At 32.7% G+C, this 21,479-nt stretch overlaps 1 protein-coding gene across 8 annotated transcripts in view; it reads right to left on the reverse strand.

Moving 5' to 3' along the window:
• LOC129795328 (uncharacterized) overlaps nt 1-21,142 on the reverse strand; it is a 57,273-nt gene extending 36,131 nt beyond the window's left edge. For 5 of the 8 annotated variants that reach the window (XM_055836478.1, XM_055836481.1, XM_055836480.1 and 2 more), the window contains exons 1-4: nt 20,423-21,142; nt 10,903-12,231; nt 3,790-4,015; nt 1,726-1,868 (exon numbers count right to left, since the gene is read on the reverse strand). In XM_055836478.1, the coding sequence (XP_055692453.1) occupies nt 1,726-1,868; nt 3,790-4,015; nt 10,903-12,222 (1,689 nt within the window). In that variant the 5' untranslated portion in view covers nt 12,223-12,231; nt 20,423-21,142. The remainder of the gene's footprint in view (nt 1-1,725; nt 1,869-3,789; nt 4,016-10,902; nt 12,232-20,422) is intronic. The other 3 variants (XM_055836482.1, XM_055836479.1, XM_055836477.1) reach the window with 1 other exon arrangement.
• Nucleotides 21,143-21,479: the final 337 nt, after the last annotated feature.

Consider the following 21,479-nt stretch of genomic DNA (forward strand, 5'->3'; position numbering starts at 1 on the left):
TAAGATTACTTAAGTAAATCGAGCAAAATGCAATTTTTTTGACGATCCATACGAGTTTCAATGACCGAAGCCGATTCAGCCCGATTTTAGACTAATTCAGCCTGACTGACGAAATCTTAAGTTTCGTTTTTAAGAAAACTTAAAAAATATTAAATTTTTCTTAAAAAATATTAAGCTTTTTTTAATAAACCATAATGTATCTTATAAAAATTTGAGACATACTTAAGAAAACATGAAACTTAAAGAAACTTGATCGCATTCAGACATCTAAATTCGTTAAAATATGTATTGTGCTCGATTTACTTAAGAAATCTCAAGTCTCGCTTTAAGAAAACTTGATAATCTTAAATTTTTCATAATAAATTTTAAGTTTTTTTCATAAAAAAAAATAAAGAAAAATTATGAAAACAATACAGTTTTAAGAAAACCTTAAGAACCTTAAGGAAACTTACGTCTTTTTTAAGAAATCTTAAGACTATCAGACTAATGAATTTCATCATTAGATTAAACTTTTTTAAAGTATATTTTTTTAATGATTTCTTTCTAATTGTTGATAAGAAAATTTAAAAATTTCTATTTCTAACGTTAAAGTGTTTAAAACCTTAAATTTTTAGCGTAAAGTATGTACATACCTACAAATTGACTCAGAATTACTTACTTGGTTTTTTTTTATAAATCTAATGTAAATATAAAATATTTTTAAATATTACAATTTGTATCGTCATAGCAAACGTTAGAATTTCTAATGATTAAAAATTTAACAAATAAAGAACTTTATTCTCAAGTAAAGACAGTTTAAAAGATAAAGAATTACCTAATAAGACAAGAGATTCAAACTTTTTTTTTTCATATAACTTTTTAAGCTTAATTGTTTGAAATAAATTTCTTTAAAATAAAATTAAGATTTAATTTCTAACGTTAGTAAATTTAAGGCTTTAACTTAAAAATCTAACAGTTGTTTGTTTTTTAATTGAACTTTAGTCATTTAAGACCAGAATTTGTAACATTAGACATTTATTATTTTTCCGTTTCTGTATTCTCTTTCATAAAAATGAAATCTGTATTCTAAAGTTAGATTCTTAACATTTTCAAATTCTAACGGTAACACAAAATGAGTTTTCTTTAAAATATTTCTTTTTTCAACAAAATTTTACTTTCAAGCCTTATTTTTGCTCCACCACAGCGTTAAAATTCAAACCTTTAAATCGATGACGCCACAAGAATTTGTTGTCAACTTTGGTCTCCACACCATCTACCCACATTTTATTGACATATCGCTCTTTTATCTCAATCGAAATGTTACCTATTATTAGCATTTTATCATTTTTCTGCACATACTTCGCACACACGTGTAATTAATTGTATTTAAATAGGTGTGTAAGCGCTTCTTCTTTTGCTTTTCCTTTTTTTTTCCTTCTGTGCCCTCCTCATGATCACCCTAACCCCACTCACTCTACCTATTCAACCTCATCACCTTCGTGTCATTGAATTAAAATTTATAATTTTAGCTAATTTGGAGAGAAGAAGAAGAAGAAGTGGCAACAATAACAGGAAAAAAATTTATAAATGGATGGATATTTTTAGTATACGCCACTAAACGAAGTAAATGAGAGAAGAGGACAGACAACGCGGGGAGAGACAGTTTAAAGTCACACAGAGTGTGTGTTGTGAGAATGATTTTGCATTAATGTGATGAACAAATAATATAAGGAGAGAGAGACTCACCTTAAACCGCACATTACTGGTTTCCGAATTGGCTTGTGACTTATTATCGGACGGTGTAAATCTGCCATCAATGCTGGTAGCACCACCACCTTCAGCTAAGTGCGAATGCTTTTCATTGCACGAGGAACATATTTGCACCATGCCTATGTTGTGTGATGTTGGGGGTTTTCCGCAGCAGAGAGCACAGCCAACGGCAAAATATGTTGTGTGCCAAAAAAATACAACAAAAGAATGAACAAGAAAATGAGAGAGAGAGAGACATTTTGTTAGGTGTTAAAACAATTAAGTTTAACACTTATGCTCAAGTGGGATGACTTATTCCAACGACTTCTTTTCTTTTCAATTTTTCTCCATTTTTTTTTTTGAATGAGTAATAAGTCGCGAATTATTGTAAAATGAACAAATTGGTGAGAAATAATGACGAATTTTCAAAGAGAGAGACACACTATAAAAAAAAAGATTTATAATGATGAGAAGATTTCGTATTAAAGATAAACTTTCTTGCACAATTACTTTTTAACTGCCAAATAATGAGAAGAACAATTTGAAATGATTTTTATTTTCTTCCATCCCACAATTTGATGTTTAAATATTTAAAATTCAATAAAGTTATATAGTTTTAAAAAATTAAAGCTCAATTTTAAATACTAAAAAAGAAGTAAATTATGAAGAATTTAAAACAAAAATAAACGTTATAATTACAAATAATTAGTAGCTTGTATCCCCTAATCAGTTCCAAAAATTAATTGAAAAAAAAAGTATTTTGTAAAAAAATCCATCCTGAGTTTTGAACCCATCAATCTCCACACTAGTCGAATAAATCAATACAAATATTGACCCATTGACGTTACCACTACACCATGGAAATGTTAAATTATAAGAAAAGATTTAAAATCTTTCCTTTTTAACAAGATTCCTACCTCCAAAAAACAAAACAAACTTATCCTTGAAGCTCTAAAAAAAAGCTTCATAAAAAGACTAATAAAAAGTTAAGTATTTTATAAATTATATATTTATCAGATGGCCTAATTTTTTTTCAATTTAATGCTTTTTTTTAATTAGGACACAACTGGTTTTATTTAGTTGTAAACATCTTTTATTAAGTCACGTAAGTATAGTTATTAGTTTCTCTTCATTAAATTCTAGCCATTCTAACTAAAAAATTTAAAGAAGAAAAAACAGAAAATAAAAATCTGTTGCGCATAAACTAACGCATATGGATACTTTTAACAACCTTTCAACGTCTTGTAGAAATTTTAATTAGATCTTGTTTTTGGAGGCAATAAAACATTGTTTATTTGCTTTAAATATTCGTCAAACTTTCGTTTGTTAATTACTGTAATAAAAAAACGGATAAAACGATAACTTTATTCTGCTGAAATCTCCAAAAAATCTATGCTAAAATCTTAAATTACAAAATTCTCACCAATGTTTCTTAAACAATAATTCCGTTTATTCAGAATTCAGAAAATATTAAGAATTTAAATACCTTTAGAATTTTTTAAGGTCCCTAATTTTATCTACCAAAAATTCTTGGAAAAAAAGGTTCTTTAAGAATTTTTATTATTTTTTTTTTTTTTATTGAGACCCATTCAATTTTTAAAGGTCTGAAATTGAAAATTCTTTCAATTTTTTTTTATCAATTCTGTAGGGTAAAATTCACTATTCAGACAGACTTAAAATTCATTAGGAAACACTAAAGTTTTCTTAAGACTCTTTAGTTTTCATAAGTTTTCTTAGGATTTCTTAAGAAAAAACTTCAGATTTATTAGGAAAAATTTAAGATTTTTAAGAATTGAGCTAATTGCATTTTCTTTTAAATGATTTTTACGAATTTCGATCCCCGAAGACGATCAGAGAAAATTATAAAAAAATGTTTCGCTTAATAAAACTTAAAAATCTTATTTTTTTAGGAAATTTTAAGTTTTTTTTTTTTTTTAATTTAAGAAAACTTAAGTCTGTCTTACTTGTGAATTTCTCCCTTTGACATATTTTCAATCTCTTTAAAATGAAAAATAAGCCTAAAATTTAATGATAATAATAATAAATATACAATTTACTCACCCTGCGGACTGATAGGACTAGCATTGGGAAAGGCTTTTAGTGTCTTTATGAATGGATAGTATGGTTCACGTTCGGCATTTGGGCAGCAATAGACGAGCCTCAGTTGCGATGAGGGGCTGTCAGTGCCGCACGTATAGCACACAAAGGTAGCCCTCTCACGTTCCCCAACTGATGCTGGGCGCTTCCTCAATTTGTAATGTCGTTCACTATCAGGAACATTGTGGGCCTGAAAGAGAATTTTTATTTATTTTTTTCATGCTCAAAGAGAAAATATCTCTTCTCATTCCCAAAATTTATTTTCTTAATTTTTCTCCCATCGTGACCATTGAGACATTTGCGTCAATGGCATCCTTGCTAATAGATTTGTAAATTGGATCTAAATAATTTTTCTAAATATTCATTTTCAAAAGAAAACTAAAAAAAAAAAACTAAATAACACAACACCCATTCAACCGTTTTCTTTTATTTGCTCATTGTCACCTCGTCTACAATACACAGGTAAACTCACAAAGAGAGAGAGAACCATTTGTGGAAAAATTGGCAGCTATATAAATAGGTAAATAAGTACATACAACCAATACAAAATTTAAATAATATATCCAATTTTGCCGCGATAAACTGATCATTGCCGGTTTTCCATCAGTTATTTTCCTTCTATTACAATACACCTCTTCACACACCTTTGTCCGCCCCCCCCCTCCCCAACGACGGGATGTCGTCTCGCGCAGTAGAATATATTTTATTTGTCAATGTTTGTGAAAGTATAATTCACTTCATGTGCAAATAATAGTCAATTTATTTTTTAGCACGTCTCTTTGAGAGGTTTTTTTTTTGTTGCTTTTTCTTCTTCTTCTATTTTCATGTTTTCAACACAATATATCTGGTTAGGTATGTATATAAATGATGGGGTTCAGAATGAAGAAAAAGAAGAAAAAAAAATATCTGAATGTAGGTCAATGGCCATGAAATGCGCAATTTTGTAGCTAAAACCGCTTTATAAGGAATATTTTTGCAAGAAAAAAATTCCATTTCCTTCCAAAGTTTCACAAAAGCTAACAAACTAACGCCATCTATTGAGAATTTTGTTTATTATTGAAAATAATTTATAAAATTAATTCTTCGGGATTAAACGACAAATTTTACGTTTATGATCCTTCTTGAGAAATTCTCAATTGTAAATCAAGAAAAATTAGCAAATTTTTCACGAATGAAGATTATAGTTATTAGTTTTTGTTATGAATAACTAACGACATTTTTTGAGAGTTTTTAAGTAAAATTTTTGAATATTTTTTTTTAATGAATTTCCATTAATTTTCATACATTGTGAGCAAATCATTGATCAAGTTAATGCTCAAAAACATATTATTGTTTAATTAGAACAAAGTGATTTTCTCCGTTGCAAATTAGCGCTAAGTTATTAGACAAATAACGCCATCTATTGAGAATTTATTATTGAACATATTTTTTTCTAAATAAATTTTCATGACAAAAGACAAAGTTTAAGTTAAGGATTCATGGGTAACCAAGAAAATAACTAATGACATCTTTTGAGAGTTAGTCTTAGATAAATTTCAGAATTAATTCGTAAAACTAATAGCTAAACTATTACAAATTAATTTTTAAATTTTGCAAAGAAATTGTTGATCAAATTTTTGCCCCAAAATATTAGTTTATTTTTTACTTAAAGTAAAGTGATTTTCTCCGTTGCAAATTAGCGCTAACTTATTCAGACTCCTAACGCCATCTATTGAGAATTCTCAATTCCCCTCTTAGACTCATTTAAATCAAGAGAAAATGCATTTTGTTAGTCACGAAAATGAGTCATTTCACATTAAATGACCTCCTCCCGTAAAAAAATTCCCAACAAGAGGAATTGAAGAATCAACACACAAAAAAAAATCAATGGAAATTCTCACCCAATTGGAATAAATAAATTTTTCACAATATGTGAACGACGTGATATCGCGCGAATGAATCTCTCTCACACACGAGAGGCTGAAGTGCGCTAAAGTTCGAATCAAAGATCTGCTCTTTCGATACGATGTCAAAAGGTTAATGTGATAATCGAGTGCTGTTTGTGGCGGAGGTCAAGTGTATCACGAAATGATTTAAGTGCAGAAAAAAGAGAAGCCGAACTCTCCACACAAACACACAAATACTCCTCAATTGCTCTGTGTGTAATGACTGACCAATTCACTACCCAAACAACACAACATTCTCCGAACTTCTCTGAATGATGAAAAAAATGTCGCTTCATACCAGAATGTGCCAGAAATAATCGATGAATTTGTAAATTATAATGCCAACAATGTGGAAAAATTTTTTGACGATATCACCTACGTGAATCTGATGAATAACAATACCCCACACACAAAAGTCAAACGAAAAAAAAAATAAAAAAAGAGGCGCGCACGATGAAATAAAAAAAAACAGCGACAGCTTAATGAGTTTAAGTCCACACGCAAAAAAAAGTGGCGGTAAGAAGTCAGCTGGTGGCAGATGTTGGCGGAGCTGAACACACTCAACCAAAAAAAAAAACCAAAAGAAAAAAAAAGGTAAATCGAGACACGATGAACAGAGACGATAAACTAGACAAATCTGGTAAATGTCTCTCAAAATCGAGCTATTTCCCGCTTTCGACACATTTAGCCACTCATCGCCAGAGGAAATACAAATAACATTTGTACTGTACATACATATACACACCATATTGCAATTTACTCATCATTTCCACATAATTCTTTTAAACCAGAAAAAAATGGAATTTCAGTTTATATTATTTGTTACTCAATTAAACTTTTTTCTTCTTTTTTCATTTCAAATTTATTTATCTCGTGATATCACCCAAAAGTTTCGTCTTATCTTCAACTTTTTATATTATGTTGGTTTAGTAAGAGGCATCCATTACTACATACATGCTATATATGTTCATATATATAGTAAAAGAGATTTGACACGAGGCCTTCAAATTAAACATTTCCTGTGCTGTGCACACAATGCAACGATACATGTTCTAATGCAATTTTTTTTTCATTTTTTAAACTTCTATCGTTGCATCATTGACTGTTTTATATTAGTAGTAAAGTAAATAATTCAAATAATTATTATAGTTCATTTGTTGGACAATAGATGGTTCTTGTAGTAGTGGGGGCGTTACTATCGTTAAAAAACGAGGTCAAAATTCTGCTAGAAAACCATGAAAATCTTTCTAAAAACTCTTCTATTTTATTACAAAAAAATAGGCAATAAGTTTAGAATAAAGCATTACAATTCATTTAACAACCACTAGAAAAAAATTCTAGCAGTTTATTTCAATGTGTTTAGTAATATTTTCTAGTATTAATAATAGGCAAATATGAATAGGAAAACACAAAATAAGAAACAAAGTGGAATTATAAATATCTATTAGGTCATGATTATTTCTTGGCAAATCCTTTGTTTTGCTAGAAAATTATAGCAGTTTTTTTTTTCAATTTAATTTTTTAATAAAATACTTTATTCACCGTTCATGTAAAGAGATCCTCTATCACAGAACAATTTTGACCCATTTCATTTTGTAATTCATTTTTGGATAATTATCAGCGCCATCTATTGAGAAATTAAACTTCCATTTAATGGCAAAAATTCATCAAACAGATCAAACACCATTGATCGTGAATTTTAATGCCATTAATAGCTCGAAAATCAAAGTGAATGGGAGATGAGAGACCAAAGAGAAGAGTGAAGAATGCAAAAAAGATGAGAAAACAATTTAAAAATATTAAACGCTAAATTAATTAAATTACTTGCACTATATGATGTTAGTTGTCGCACACTGTGTGATCTTGGAATCTTAAACACTCAACGATGCTATTTTTGTACCGTGTTTTACTATAAACATTATTAACTCGCGGCCTGTGTTACGGATAGAATGTTTGGGGAATGTTGTGGTGTTACTAATAGACCTCCTCCCTCACTCTCATCTTCATGATGCTTCTCAACTCAAAGAAAAAAAAATCTCAACAAGAAAAAAATATTCAAAAATTCTCAATGAAAATTCTCTCAATAAAGATTCTTCTCTTGTGCCAAAAAAAAGGGCAGAAGGGGGCAATAATTTGCTTGTTAACTTTCTTCTTCTCATACATAATAAGTATTTGATATAGAGAGAAAGAAGATCACGCTATCAAGACGTCCTACATGCATTCCTCTCCCCTTTGGCACTTTGCACACAACAATTGAGAAGAAACCCAAAACAGAAAGAAAGAAATGAGACAGTTTGAACAACTTTTATTTACACACAGAGACTGTCTGCCAGAAGTAGAAGAAAAAACTCGCACGGACACCGGTCTAAACCAGATTATAATCAAATTTCCTTTAATATAATTATCTCATTTAAAAACACTCAACTTGTAATTGTATGTTGTTTGCTTATCATTTTACTCCTTCCGCCTCACACACAGCCCCCCACCTTGCGCGGCTCTATGGGAACTTATCACACTCCTTTTAGAGCTTAAGAACGTTATGAAGAATATCTCATTCTCTGTACTGTACACACACAGCACTTGCACAAATAAATGCAGCTCTATTTTATCTTTTAGTTTTTATTTTTAAATTCTTGAAAGGAAAAAGTTTTCTCATGATAAAATGAGACGCGTGAAGAATTTATCAAAAAAAAAGTAAAGTTTTTAATGTTTAAAGACTAAAAAAAAAACATTATTGGTCTATTCTAGATTTTGAACCAAAAATCACGATCAACTGTATTTTATTTGTTATTTAATAAGAATTAATTTCTTCACTAGGTGGCACTAAAAATTTATTCAAAAAATGCCATCTTGTTTCATTTTATTTCTTATTTATGCACATGAATTTTCATTTAGATTTTTAACGTTGAGATTTATATTCAACAAAAATGTATTTAATAAACTTATGTCATTAATAGAGATCGAAATTGCTCAACAGATGGCGTTAAAAAAATAAAGGGGTCATTTATGGAATATTTGTTAGAGAATTTTCCACTTTTAATTCTCTTAGATTTTCATTTACAATTTGAGCTGGTGAAAGCAAACAAATCGTAATCAATTAACAACTGTATTCAATGAAATTTTGCCATTGTATTGAAGTAAAATTTCTCAAAATGTCATATTTTGAGACTTTTTTTTAAAACAATTATTGCTTTTTTCTTGATTTTTCTTGATCACATGAATTTCTATTTGGATTTTCAACAAAAAAGTAGTATTTAAAAAAATTGAACTTGTTAAACTTTTATCATTAGAAAAGTTCAAAATCACTCAATAGATGGCACTAAATTAATCCAAAATTCATCATATTTTAGTTTCGTTTTTTTAAATGAATTTTCCTTTTTTTTCATATCCTTTGATTTCCATTTAGTTTGAATTAAACTGTGTTAAGTACCTAATTTTAGCTGTGTTTCTTTCAGACACAGCTTTTGTGTACCGAGCAAAATCGAAAGTCGTCAGATCGGGCTCAAACTTGGGATGAGCACGAATTAGGGTCCCCACATTCCAAAAAACGTATGCGCCAAAAATAAGTTTTTTCCGGCCGGCCGGCCGTCCGTCCGGCCCTCCGGATTCTAAACTTAAATTGCAAGAGAACGGTGATAGATAGAGACTTGCGGTAAACGGCAAAGTTTAAATATCGACCTGAAGAAATCCGATTATGAAGTCAAATCCACCCCCCCACCCCTCCGACCGCCATTTTGGATAACCTCAAAATTTTGATATGTTGTAGGGCCCATCAAGAGCTTTCCAACGATACCTCATTTTCGAAAATCGGTCAAGCCGTTTAGTCAATATGGCCGCCACAATTTTTCATCGAAAATCGACCATAACTCGAAAACGGCTTGACCGATTTTGATCAACCCGGGCTCAAATGAAAGATCTCAACAAACCCTACAACTCTCTAAAACATCCGAAGTTTCAAAAGTGACCGCTAGGGGGCCAAAAATCAAAAACAAAATTTTCGATGAGTTTTCGATGAATATCTCGAAAACGACGACATAAATTTTTTTCATTTTTTGATATGTTGTAGCTGACCATATTATCTAACTTCATGCCAAAAATGAAGGAAATCTATGGATCCGTTCTCGAGATATAGCCTTCCAAAGTTGGCATGTCATATCTCGGGTTCTACAAGTCCGATCTTGATCAACTCAAGCGCAAATGAAAGGTTTCGATAAACCCTACAAATGTCTAGAACATTGCAACTTCGAAAAATGTCCGCAAGAGGCGCTAAAATCGAAAACAAAGTTTTCGAAAATTTCGAACTCGAATTTTTCGAAAATGGCGACATAAATTTTTTTCATTTTTCGATATGTTATAGCTGACTTCAAGACCTTTCAAACAAAAAAAAAATTTATGAAAATCTATGGATCCGTTCTCGAGATATGGCCTTCTAAAGATTTCTCAGGGTATGACTTTTCAACTTTCCCCGACTTTGCGCGTATTTAAATTAATTCGCGTTCTAGTTTGCTCTCACAAAATTGGTACACTGAAAGAAACACAGCTCTCGTAAGCTTGGTCAGCTTACCTGTACATTTTTTTTGTTAAATGTCAATTAACTCTCCCAAGAGATGGCGTAATTGTATATTCTTTGGCGGCATCTAGTAGAAATATTTTTTTTTAAGTGTTTTTAAGTTTTTCCCTCTACTTTGATATTAAATTGCAATTTGAGCAATTAAAACGTAATAAGAAATGCCTTAAACATTGTTGTGTTGAATTAGCGCCATTAAACACCATTATAAATACCCAAAAGATGGCGCTGAAATAAATAACTCAAAAGGCGCCATCTTGTGAGTTTTTTTCCGTGAGTATTTCATCCATCATTTAAAATTTTATTCATACAAAAAAAAAACAAATATAAAAATAAAATATAAATAAAAAAACAAATTATGAAATTTCCGTATTTTACGTGATAAAATTACACTTTATTACGGAGCAAGCATGTTTGCATCCGTACACTGCCTTCTAAATGCGATCCTGTCATTTTTGCGGCCAAATCATTTCATTTTCACCACTCAAATTCACCACTTTGAGTGCACGCGCCAAATTCAAATATTATTTAATTTCATAATTTTTCGGAACAAGAATGAAAGAATAAAAATAAAGTAAAAATTACCTGAAAATGATGCCACTGCTGAAGCATATGCTGATAGCAGAGTTTGCATGCCTGAATCATTCCTTTTGGATCTTTTGGCCTCGAACGTGCCGGTCGTGGGTGTTGCTCGCCAAAAATTGGAAAGTACGGCTTATCACGATCCTTTGGCTCCTTCGGCATAACCGTACTCAATTCCGTGAGACTCCCACGGCGATACTCCTCCCCACACACGTAGCACACCTCAGTCATGGAATTCTTATCGGGCATCGAGAGATCGAGTATATCCGTTGCCGAGGGCATCGTTGACGATGAATCGGAGCTACGTGATGATGTATTCCGCAGATCAAGGGCCCCCTCTTCGTCCTGCTGAAATGGCCCCGGTGACGGTTGAAGCGTATACGGAGATTGTGTCTTCAGGTGTGATTGCAGCTGCTGCTGCTGCTGCTGCTGCATGTCCATGCCACCACCCCCTGTTGCACTCATATACCCCAATGAGCCGAGTTTGTATTTATGATGTGCAAATGACGATGGTCTTATGCTTATGCCGTCATAGGAATTTCCACGTTGCCCCGGCGGGGCACCACCAGCACTCATATTCTCCCGTGAAACAGGACGTGACGTTGGTGTGGGGATCTTCTCATTCCTGCTGGACGGTCGATTGTACATGTCGGGTGTACGTTTGTAGTAGGCAGCTGCCTCCTTTGACACCGGAGACTCATTGCGCGATGTGGGACGAATGGGGCTCTCATTACGTGCCACCATTTGCGCGGGGTACGGTGCATGATGCTGCGGATCACGCGATGTTGGTCGTGAATCCCGTTGCACGCTGTACTGCTGATACGGCTGCCCACTACCCAAATGCTCCGTACTTAAGCCCAATATTTGTGCTGCATACTCCCCCTGTACCGACATATCCGCCCCCACGTACCCCTTCCCGTCGACACGCTTCAAATGATACAGACGCTGCGTATAGGGGCGCCCATCGCGCTCATGACTCTCCCATTGCTTCATGAGGAGCTTAAAGCAGAGCAAACAGGCGCGTACAATGGGTTGCGATGCCGACACCGGCGGCAATCCCGTTGGGGGTTCGTGACTCTCGAGGAAAGGGAAATTTGGCTCATTGGGGCGCTCCGGATTGGGGCGTACACGCAATGGGTACTGCTCCAAAACACCCCGAACGCCACAAACAAAACATATCGTCATAGCATTGTCAGCACATTCATTCTGTTGCTGCTGCTGCTGCTGCTGTGGATGCCCCGAAGCACCATGATGTGCCGGAGACTCTGCCTGTGCCAGGGAGCCTCTCAGTTCGTTCTTTATATAGGCTTTCGCCTTTTCCATACTCCTCAACTGCAATTGAAAGAGAAAGAAATGTTTTAAAAAAAAGTGTTTAAAAAATTGTCTTTTAATTGCAAATAAAATAGACAACAGATGGCGCTATATTATTTACCAAATAACCAATAGAGGGCGGCAATAGAGCAAAGAAAATGAACGACAATTCGAATTTATTCTTTTATTTCTTTGTGATTTCTAAACAAATAAATAAACATGGGACAAAGGTTAAGAAATTTTCACATCAACATTGAAGAAAAGAATACAAGAGATGGCGCTGGAATAGCCTCAAAAACGACGATAGATGGTCCAAATAAACCGATAAAGATGAAAGAATTTGAATAAAAGAAAAAACTTTTATTTATAAAGTTAAGAATTAAATAAAAATAGAAGATAAAATATTCTTTTCCTCTTTTTTAGAGCGTTTTATTTATTATTATTTTATTACTTTATGATCTTTTTTACCTATTATTTTTTAATTTTCTTTATTTTCTCCTTCATTGTTCTAATAAACATTACTGTAAGAGGGGGTGGACCTCCTAATTTAGTGATTTTTTTTTAAATAAATAATTAATACAACAGATGGCGCTAAATGAAGTATCAAATAGCCGATAGAGGGCAAAAACAAGGCGAAGGAAATAAAAGATAATTCGATTTTTTTTATTTCCTTGTGATTTTCAAACATATAAAATAGTTCTTTTTGAAAAAAAAAAAAGAAAACAAGAGATGGCGCTGGAATAGCCTCAAAAACAAGGTTAGATGGTTCAAACAGACCGATAAATATAAATTAATTTGAATTAAAGAAAAAACTTTTATTTGTAAGTTAAGAATAAAATAACATTAGAAGATAAAATATTCTTTTTCTCTTCTATAAGCGCTTTTCTTTATTATTTCTTCTTTTCTTCTTTAGGTACGTATAAAAATACAACGTATAAAAATTCGATATATAAACGATTTTAAACGAATTTCTAGACGAAAAATAAACGAAAGATGGCGTTAGTTGAGTAAAGAAATTTAAGTAAAAAAAAAAACTACATAAAATTCTTTTTAAACATTATTTTTTCTTCAATTTATTTTCAAACAATTATAAAAAATATAAATTGATTTTTTAACTGATAAAAAAACAAATTTTGAGATAGATTCTGATATAAATCCTTTCTTTTCTTTTCTTGTAATTCGTCAAATGTTAGATTTTTGGTATTCTGGGAAAAATCTTATAAGATTTTGACATTTTATTTCTTTCTTTAATTGAATTTAAAGAAAAAAAAAACTTTTCCAGCATTATTTACTTTTCTTTTATAGAACGACAACAAAACGAATTAAAAACACTAATCTGTCAAAATCTTACGACAAACTTTTAAGTTGTTAGAAATGAAAAGATTTTTACCAGAATCTACCCTTTAGCTTTAACTTTTTAACTTTAGCTGAGACTACAACCAAACAGCAAAAACACCTCTCAAAGACTCCAAATAAAAATCATTATTTTTCCCTACATTCGGCCTATTTTTACGCATCACCGTCCTTATTGAACTTTTTTCCTTCTCATTCTTTTTTCTTATTGTTATCGCGTCAATTTCTTCTGCGCAGCATTACATGTGCGAGAATATCAATGAAACAACAATAAAATAACGCTCGTGCCACACTGGGGGCTATGAGACAGCAGTGCAAAAAAGCTGCTTTTTTACTTATCAATTAATAAATAAGAATTTAAACATGAAAAAAAATGGAAAATGGAGACCCTTTGATCACCAGAGGCTATCAACTCAATGTAATAAAATATTTGACATCTCCCGCCACTTGATCTTTTTCCTCTTTTGCTCATCATTTTGCTGATTAAACTTTTTTTCGGTGCCTGACTAAAGCTGAGAGATCACGGGGTAGTCGCTTTTTTGCAGCATTGCACACAGTATTTTCCTGTCTCACTTTAATCAGAAGAACTTCTCTCTTTTTTTTTCCTTTTGCTTCCCTGTGTGTGCTCTCAATAGCAAAATTTATTTATTTTATTCCTTATTCCGCATCTTTTAGTAGAGCGTAATGTATGTATGTACATTTGCGCGTGAGAGAGTGTCAAAAGATCGTCCCCAAACAACCGTGATTTACCCACAAAAAGGCATCATAAATGTTTTGTGTTTTGGGTCATTCAGTATTGAAATGGTTCATCACACATTTAATGAATAATATCGCCTTTTCGAAATTTATTTTTCTTCTATACGCCTATCTATCATACTTTATACATAATAGACACATTTATATATATTTTTCTTCTCTACATGCCACAATTCCACCATTATAAATAAATCTCTGGCATACATACATAGTGTTTTGTTGCGACGTTCGCGATCATTCACATTTTTTCTCTCGATTTTTTTTTTTGTTAAAAAATTAGTATTTATTATTGCAAAATTCTTTCTCAAACTAAACGATTTTTTGTGTTGAAATTAGTGATTTTTTAGAGTTAGGCTAGTCCTACATGGACACGTTTCTTTTGAAAATAATTATGTCGGAAATTATTCGATTTATGCATTCCAAGTCTTAGACAGACGTTTTTTAATGCTTTGTAAATTTTTCATCAAAAATTCAAATAATAAAATAATCCAAGTAAAACTATCCTAACTTTTTTTATTGAAATAATTAAAATTTATTCTTGTAAAATTCCTTCTCACACTAAACTATTTTTTGTGTTGAAATTTGTGAATTTTTTAGAGTTAGGCTATTTTTACATGGAAACGTACTTTTTTTTTTAATTTGTCGGAAATTATTCGATTTAAGCATTCAAATTCTTAAACAGACATTTTTTTTTAAAAAATGTTTTGTAAATATTTCATTAAAAATTCATATTAAATACTCCGAGTAAAACTATCTTAACCGTTTTTGTTGTTGAAATAATTAGATTTTATTCTTGCAAAATTCCTTCTCAAACAGATTAATTTTGGAAATACAGGTTGTGAATTATTTTGAGTTAGGCTAGTTCTATATGGACATATGTTCACAAATGGAGAGAGACTTCCCAAGTCTTTAACAGTTTTTTTTAGGATACTTTGTATTTTTTTTTTAAATAAAAATTCACCTGGAATGCAAAATTTACAATAACTTCGAGACTCCGAGTAAAACTATCCTAACTAGATTTTTTCTCAATTAAAATCACGTTCCAAAGTTTTCCCTTCTAGCAACAGCTCTACTATATTCTGTCAAAAACTAGTTATCATCGGATATATCGTAAAATGATTGGAGGAAGAGGTTTATGTCATGGAAATAATAATTAAAAAATCATAAGTTCAGAAAGTTCACAAATTTGATGCATTATTTATTTATTTTTCCCTTCAATGGTGGTACCTTTAACAACAAAGCCGCGTGACTGAGGGCAGTCAATAAAATGATTGAAGAGAAGAGAGTGAGCGTTAATGTTTTTTATATACATACATTGTGGGACCTCCGACCACCACCCTTCGTCATATAAAAACAAAAATTACCATTTTTATACACGAATCTATTTTCTCACATTACCTTCCCATCCCCGCACCCCCCCTGCCCCCCTTCCGCCACACTCTAATCCATCACTTTGTATTTAGAAAGAACCTATAATATATGTTTCTACATGAATATTATCGTTGGATTATCGCTTAAATTGTCATTAAATATGAAGGAAAATTTTCCTTTAATACAAAAAGGGGTTGCAGGCATCCCTTCCACCCCCCTTTTTGGTAAAGTTGTAGTATAACCATCAGAATTACTAAATTATAAATAAGCTAAGTCATCAATTTCTTCCTTCTTTCCCACGACAATTTATTGGAAAAAATGAGATTTCTTTTTGTGTTGCGACATATGCTTCATATCATTCTTTACGTGTAAACTATTCCACCTTTACAATTTGATCATTTTTTTCGAGCAATTTATCATATTTTTATGCAAAATAAATTAAAATTCAACAAAAGATAAAAAGGGGAATTAAAAATTCATAATTTCTACATTGACCAAGTTGGTGGGGTATTAAAGCAAAAATTAAGAGAAGAAAATGTCCCAGAAAAAAGCTTGGAAGAGGCGTAAACCGGATAAAATTCAAATTGACAGGTGTTTTTGTTTGGGGACTGCGTCATTTATTTCCTCTTCACTATATTATAGCAATTTCTTCCCGCCTCTTTCATTGCACACATGCACACACGCGGCTTCTGCACTTAAGCTTCTCCTGCCTCAATATGTATTCTGATTGCCCAATATTTGCCCAAAATGAAGACAATTTTGTGTCATGCAGGAAATGTGCGTAAAATGCAGCAGATGCATTCAATGTACGATAATTTGCAGTACATATTATACACGAAGCATATGCATCATAAGGATTGTAACAAATGGAACAAAACACAATAGAAAAATAATGATAAAGTTTATTAATCTGTTTGTCCTTAAAGCCGACAAATCTGAGTTAAACTTGTATTAATAAACCAATGAAAAGATCTATTGAAGCATATGCTCATTGCTCTCATTCCCGTTCTATATAACCTAGTTTTTCCTTAGATAGTTCTAAACATGCTAGAGATTCCATTCGGGAAATTCTTCTAGTGATTTATTTATTTTAAAATTAAAGATAAATCAAGCGGCCATCTTGAAAAGACTTTTACATTAATTTTTAATAAAAATTTCAGTTATAGAATAGTAAGAAAATTAAAATTTCGATCTATTGCATAAAATTCTATTTCCATTGTAACAATTTTCTTAACCACAGCAGCCAATTCCTAGAACAGTTAGGAAGTTCAAATTTCAATATGCTGCAAAAGAAAATTTTCTGTTTCATATAATGCAAATTCAATATCAGCAAAAACTTTCAATTACTAAATGAAAATAAGAATTATAATAAAACTTTCTCTAAATTAATTAATTATTAATTTTTGCCAATAAAATTCACATTTAAATTAAATTTTTCGTTGTATTTTTAATAAAATTCAAATAACTGTGTAAAATTGAGAGTAATAGAAATGCAAATTACATTAAAAAAAATGAGAAAAAATGTCTCCATTTGCACTCTTTACGTCTATTTATTACACCTCAATTTGCAATTTATTCTGCTCTGAATGACTTTTCTCGCTCTCTCCCTCTCTCAAAAGCTCTCCGTGTAAATTGATTAAGAATAGAAAAACTTGGCGATAAAAGTCTAGTTAGAAGATGTAAATAGGAAAAATTAGCATTATATATATTTGTAGGTAATAAATGTTACCATTAAATAATTGTTACGTTTAACTACTTGCGCACGTGTCAAGGTTACTAAATAATAAATAAATTATAATTGAATAAAATTGCTCCGCACAGCACTCATTCAGGTAGGTACGGAGGTATAACATATTTCACAACAATGGCTTTCCAACTAGACGTGTGATTTGTAAATTATATATATATTTTTATATACATACATAACATATCAACGCTCTATATCCGGCAATTTTATTTTATTGTACATTGTAAATAAAATTCAATTAATTAAATGTCCATTGAACAATTTTTTTCTTCTCTTTTATTCCATGAAAATCAATCAAAAAAGTATTTTATTTATTTATTTATTTTTTCATGTGAAGAAAACGACATTTTGTCTGTCTTAAGAAAAACAAAATAAATAAAAATAACTCTCTGACAGTGAAACAAACAAAACCTAAAAGACAGGCGAAGAATAAAGTTAAAATACAAGAAAAAAGAAAGAAAGAGAGAGAGAAGAGAATCACAGTGAGAATGATAAAATCATCGCCTGAGAATGCATAAATTAGTGCTGGTTGAAATATTCAATGGTTTCCTCGTGTGCTAATTTCAATAAATACTCCCCCACACCCCGCTTGCCCCCTCATGTGGGGCCTCCTTCCCTAAAATATGAGACGCACACACATTGCGATTTTGAGGCAATTTTTAGCACTCTCTTGAAGACTCAATTTTCCGCTGTTGCAGCTCAAATCACACCCACGCAATTAACCCATCACGACCTCCCATTTTGCGCGCATTGTAATAAAATACCTACACGCGCGTGAAATTCTCTTCTTTTTTTGTCAATTCTAAAGAGAGAAAATAGAATAGAATTTACAACAAAAAAAAGATCAGAAAAAATTGAAGAAGGAGAGCAGAAGGAGAAAGAGAGAAAAAATATAAACATTCCCAATAGAATGAGGGGAAAAAATTGATAAACTTTTGGTCGGAAGCAGATTATTGACCTAGGTAAATAATTTAGCAAGCTTATACAAGCACATAAGGCACCACAGTCTGTTCTGTGAGAGAGCAAAAAAATTCTTTCCCATTGCAGACTTGAAGAAGTTCAAAAGTAAATAAGCTACTTGCAGACAGAGGCGACACAATCGAAGATTTTCTTTTAAATCATGACCTGATGAAGAAAGTTCTAATCCGCGAAATGTTGCAAATTAATTCGTTAAATTGGCATGTCTTCAAAATCAAATAGGAAAAATCAATAGATGGCGCAATTTTTCATTTAGAAAAACAAATTTTTTAATGTTAGAAAATAAGTATTTTTATTTAATTTTATTCAATAATTTTACAAAATTATAAAAAAAAGAACATTGATAGGAGATTGATGATTAATAAATTGTTGTTTTTTTTATTTTTGCATCTGCTTGTGCATTTACAAATTGTGAAAATACTTTGTATATAAAAAAAACTTTACTAAGATAGTATTCTCTAGAGCTATTAGCGCCATCTGTGGTGATAATTATTTGTTTTTATTGCACAATAAAAGCAACCCATTAAACCATTTAATTTAAACCATTTAATGTTTTGTATATTAACATAATTTTATTTATGCAGAATATAATAAAACAAATAGATAAAAAGATTTCTCTTCCTTCTATGTATATAAAGGCTTTGCATTTTCTTTAAAACAACTAGCGCCATCTCTTGAGAATTCTTGTATTCCATTCAAAATCAACCAAATCATCAAAGAAATCATCAAAAATGATTAAACTTTTAATGAAACAAAATTTCTTTCATTTCAAAAATTTCTCCTCAAGTCTACATAAATTTTAGCCTCTCCATGCTTGCAAATTACCTTTAATTTCTCCGCAAAATTTCCCCAAAATTGCTCATTTCATTAAAAAATTAATTTTATTGTCTTATATAGGCCACGTTGAAGTAGCAGGAGGGGGTGTCTCATTGTGCCCCACAATGAAATTAATTTTTTTTCGTTGCAAATTCTCACACTACTGGAGGAATCTTTCTGCACAAGAAGTAAAAAAAAAACGAAGCATAATTGCATAATGCCACGAGTTTGTAATTAATTGCCGTGAGATTGTTTTTTCGTGACTGGAGGAGGTGCAGTGAAGAAGTAATGAGAAGGGCGATTGGGGCAAATTCCCTGGGATTCCTCTTTTAGGTGGGTGGGTGGAGAGAGGAGAGACGGGTGCTGGTGGGTGGAAGCGGAAGTGGCAAAGAGTTGCATTTTGGTGCATTTGGGAAGGTCATCAGTGCGCCGAATCGTTCCAATTTTAGAGTGAATATAGAGATCCTTTTTGGGGTGCAAAATTTATCATTTATTCGACATTTTACGATGGGCTAATTTTCTTTTTAAAGGCTGAATCTACATTAGTTAAAAATTGAGTCTAAATAATGGAATTGAGTCTCAATTAGTCTTTTTCTGCGTCACAATACGGTAAATTTGAGTCAACATTAGTTTTAAGCATTTAATTATTTTTTGCAATAGTAGGCTTTGAACGAAGGGTGTGGGTGGAGGTTCCTGGGGGTAGTAGTTCAAGGAGATGCTGAAATCTAGGTCAGGAGATTTTGCCATGTGAATAGACGATTGAGATTTAGGCCATACGTTGGGCGAAGAGGGGGCACCCACTGGGGCTACTGTGGAGCACCAAAATTTGTTTTTTTGCAGTGAAGAAGATTTTTTGAGGGCAACGCGTGCGAATGAGCAAGAAAAGTGGAGCAGATGGTGACGCTCATTGGGAAGCATGAGGAGCGCCCTGAAACAATGGAGGAGCCACGAAAAAAAAATTTGCAAGAACGCGAGACTTTCGGCCCCAACAACAAAGCAAGTCGCGTTGAGGTTTTTTTTGCTGCTGCTGCTGCTTCTCTTCTTTTGGCGAGAAAAGCTCCAAAATGACCCACCATTTTTGACTTTGCCGCACACACACACACACACCGTATGAATGGCCCCAAAAGGGGCTACAGAAAACACCCTCCGGAAGGCACGGAGAGAGCCCCCGGGGAGGCGTGAAAAACTTACATTTTCTTCACGGGGCTGCGTCAGTGGAATCACAAAGAAAAAAGTCCGTCAGTGGCTGGAACGTGGGTGCTGGTATCCATTTTCCTGCACAATCCACACGCGTACGGTGGTGTGTAGCCCCTCCGGGGGGCCTTCCTGCACACACAACAAAGCCCCTGCAGCACCCCGCACTATCCCTTTACCACTAAAACACAGCTGAGAGTCCTTTAGCCGTGCCCCGAAAAAAACTCTGCGCCAACAGAAAAAACTCTGCTCCTCCGTTCCCAACACGCACACTACGTTCGGGTCTGCCTTTGGGCACTTCCTTCACGCACTACACACACAATTTCCGCAGCACAACCACAAAATATCCTTCTACTCCCCCGTCGACAGCACTTTTTCTTCCCCCGCAATGGAGAAAATGCACAAATTAATCGTTGAAATTTTCACACCATGAGTATGCCATTCCTCTGCGTCTCCATGATGGGGGAAACTTTTCCTTTTCTTTTTTTTCCACTTTACATAACAAAAACACCCAAAAATCACCCCCAAAACCTATCACAAAATCACCAATACACTCGTACCATTATCCACGGGATCTTTGCAGTGTATTTACATGAAAAACATCCCTATTTTCACGGGTTTTTCCTTGGAAAAGTGTTGATAAAAAAAAGTCTAACACACTCCAAAATTCACCTTCTACCCAAAATCGGCAATCTTCGTGGCGGCCATTTTGCAACACATCACCATCTCTTTCGTACTCAATACATGGCACCAATAGTGTTGTCTCCCTTGGCATGATGCAAAAATGAGTATGCCCCTTGGCGAAAAATCTCCCAAGGGGTGTTTCACTACACAATGTTTTAGTCGCATTGTGATTCCAATGATTCCGGAATCCAAAATAGTTTTGCTTTTCGCGGAGTTTTTCGCATTTTCTCCGTGGATTCCTTTGATTTTTCACGTATTCTTCGTGGATCCTCCGTGGATTTCTTCCCAGGTCCTTCGAATTTCTTCACAGTTTCCGCGGAATTTTTCACAGACTTTCGTGGATTATTCGCGAACTTCTTAGCGGTTTTCC

The sequence above is a fragment of the Lutzomyia longipalpis genome, chromosome 4 (genome assembly GCF_024334085.1).
Source record: "Lutzomyia longipalpis isolate SR_M1_2022 chromosome 4, ASM2433408v1".
NCBI classification, from domain to species: Eukaryota; Metazoa; Arthropoda; class Insecta; order Diptera; family Psychodidae; genus Lutzomyia; species Lutzomyia longipalpis.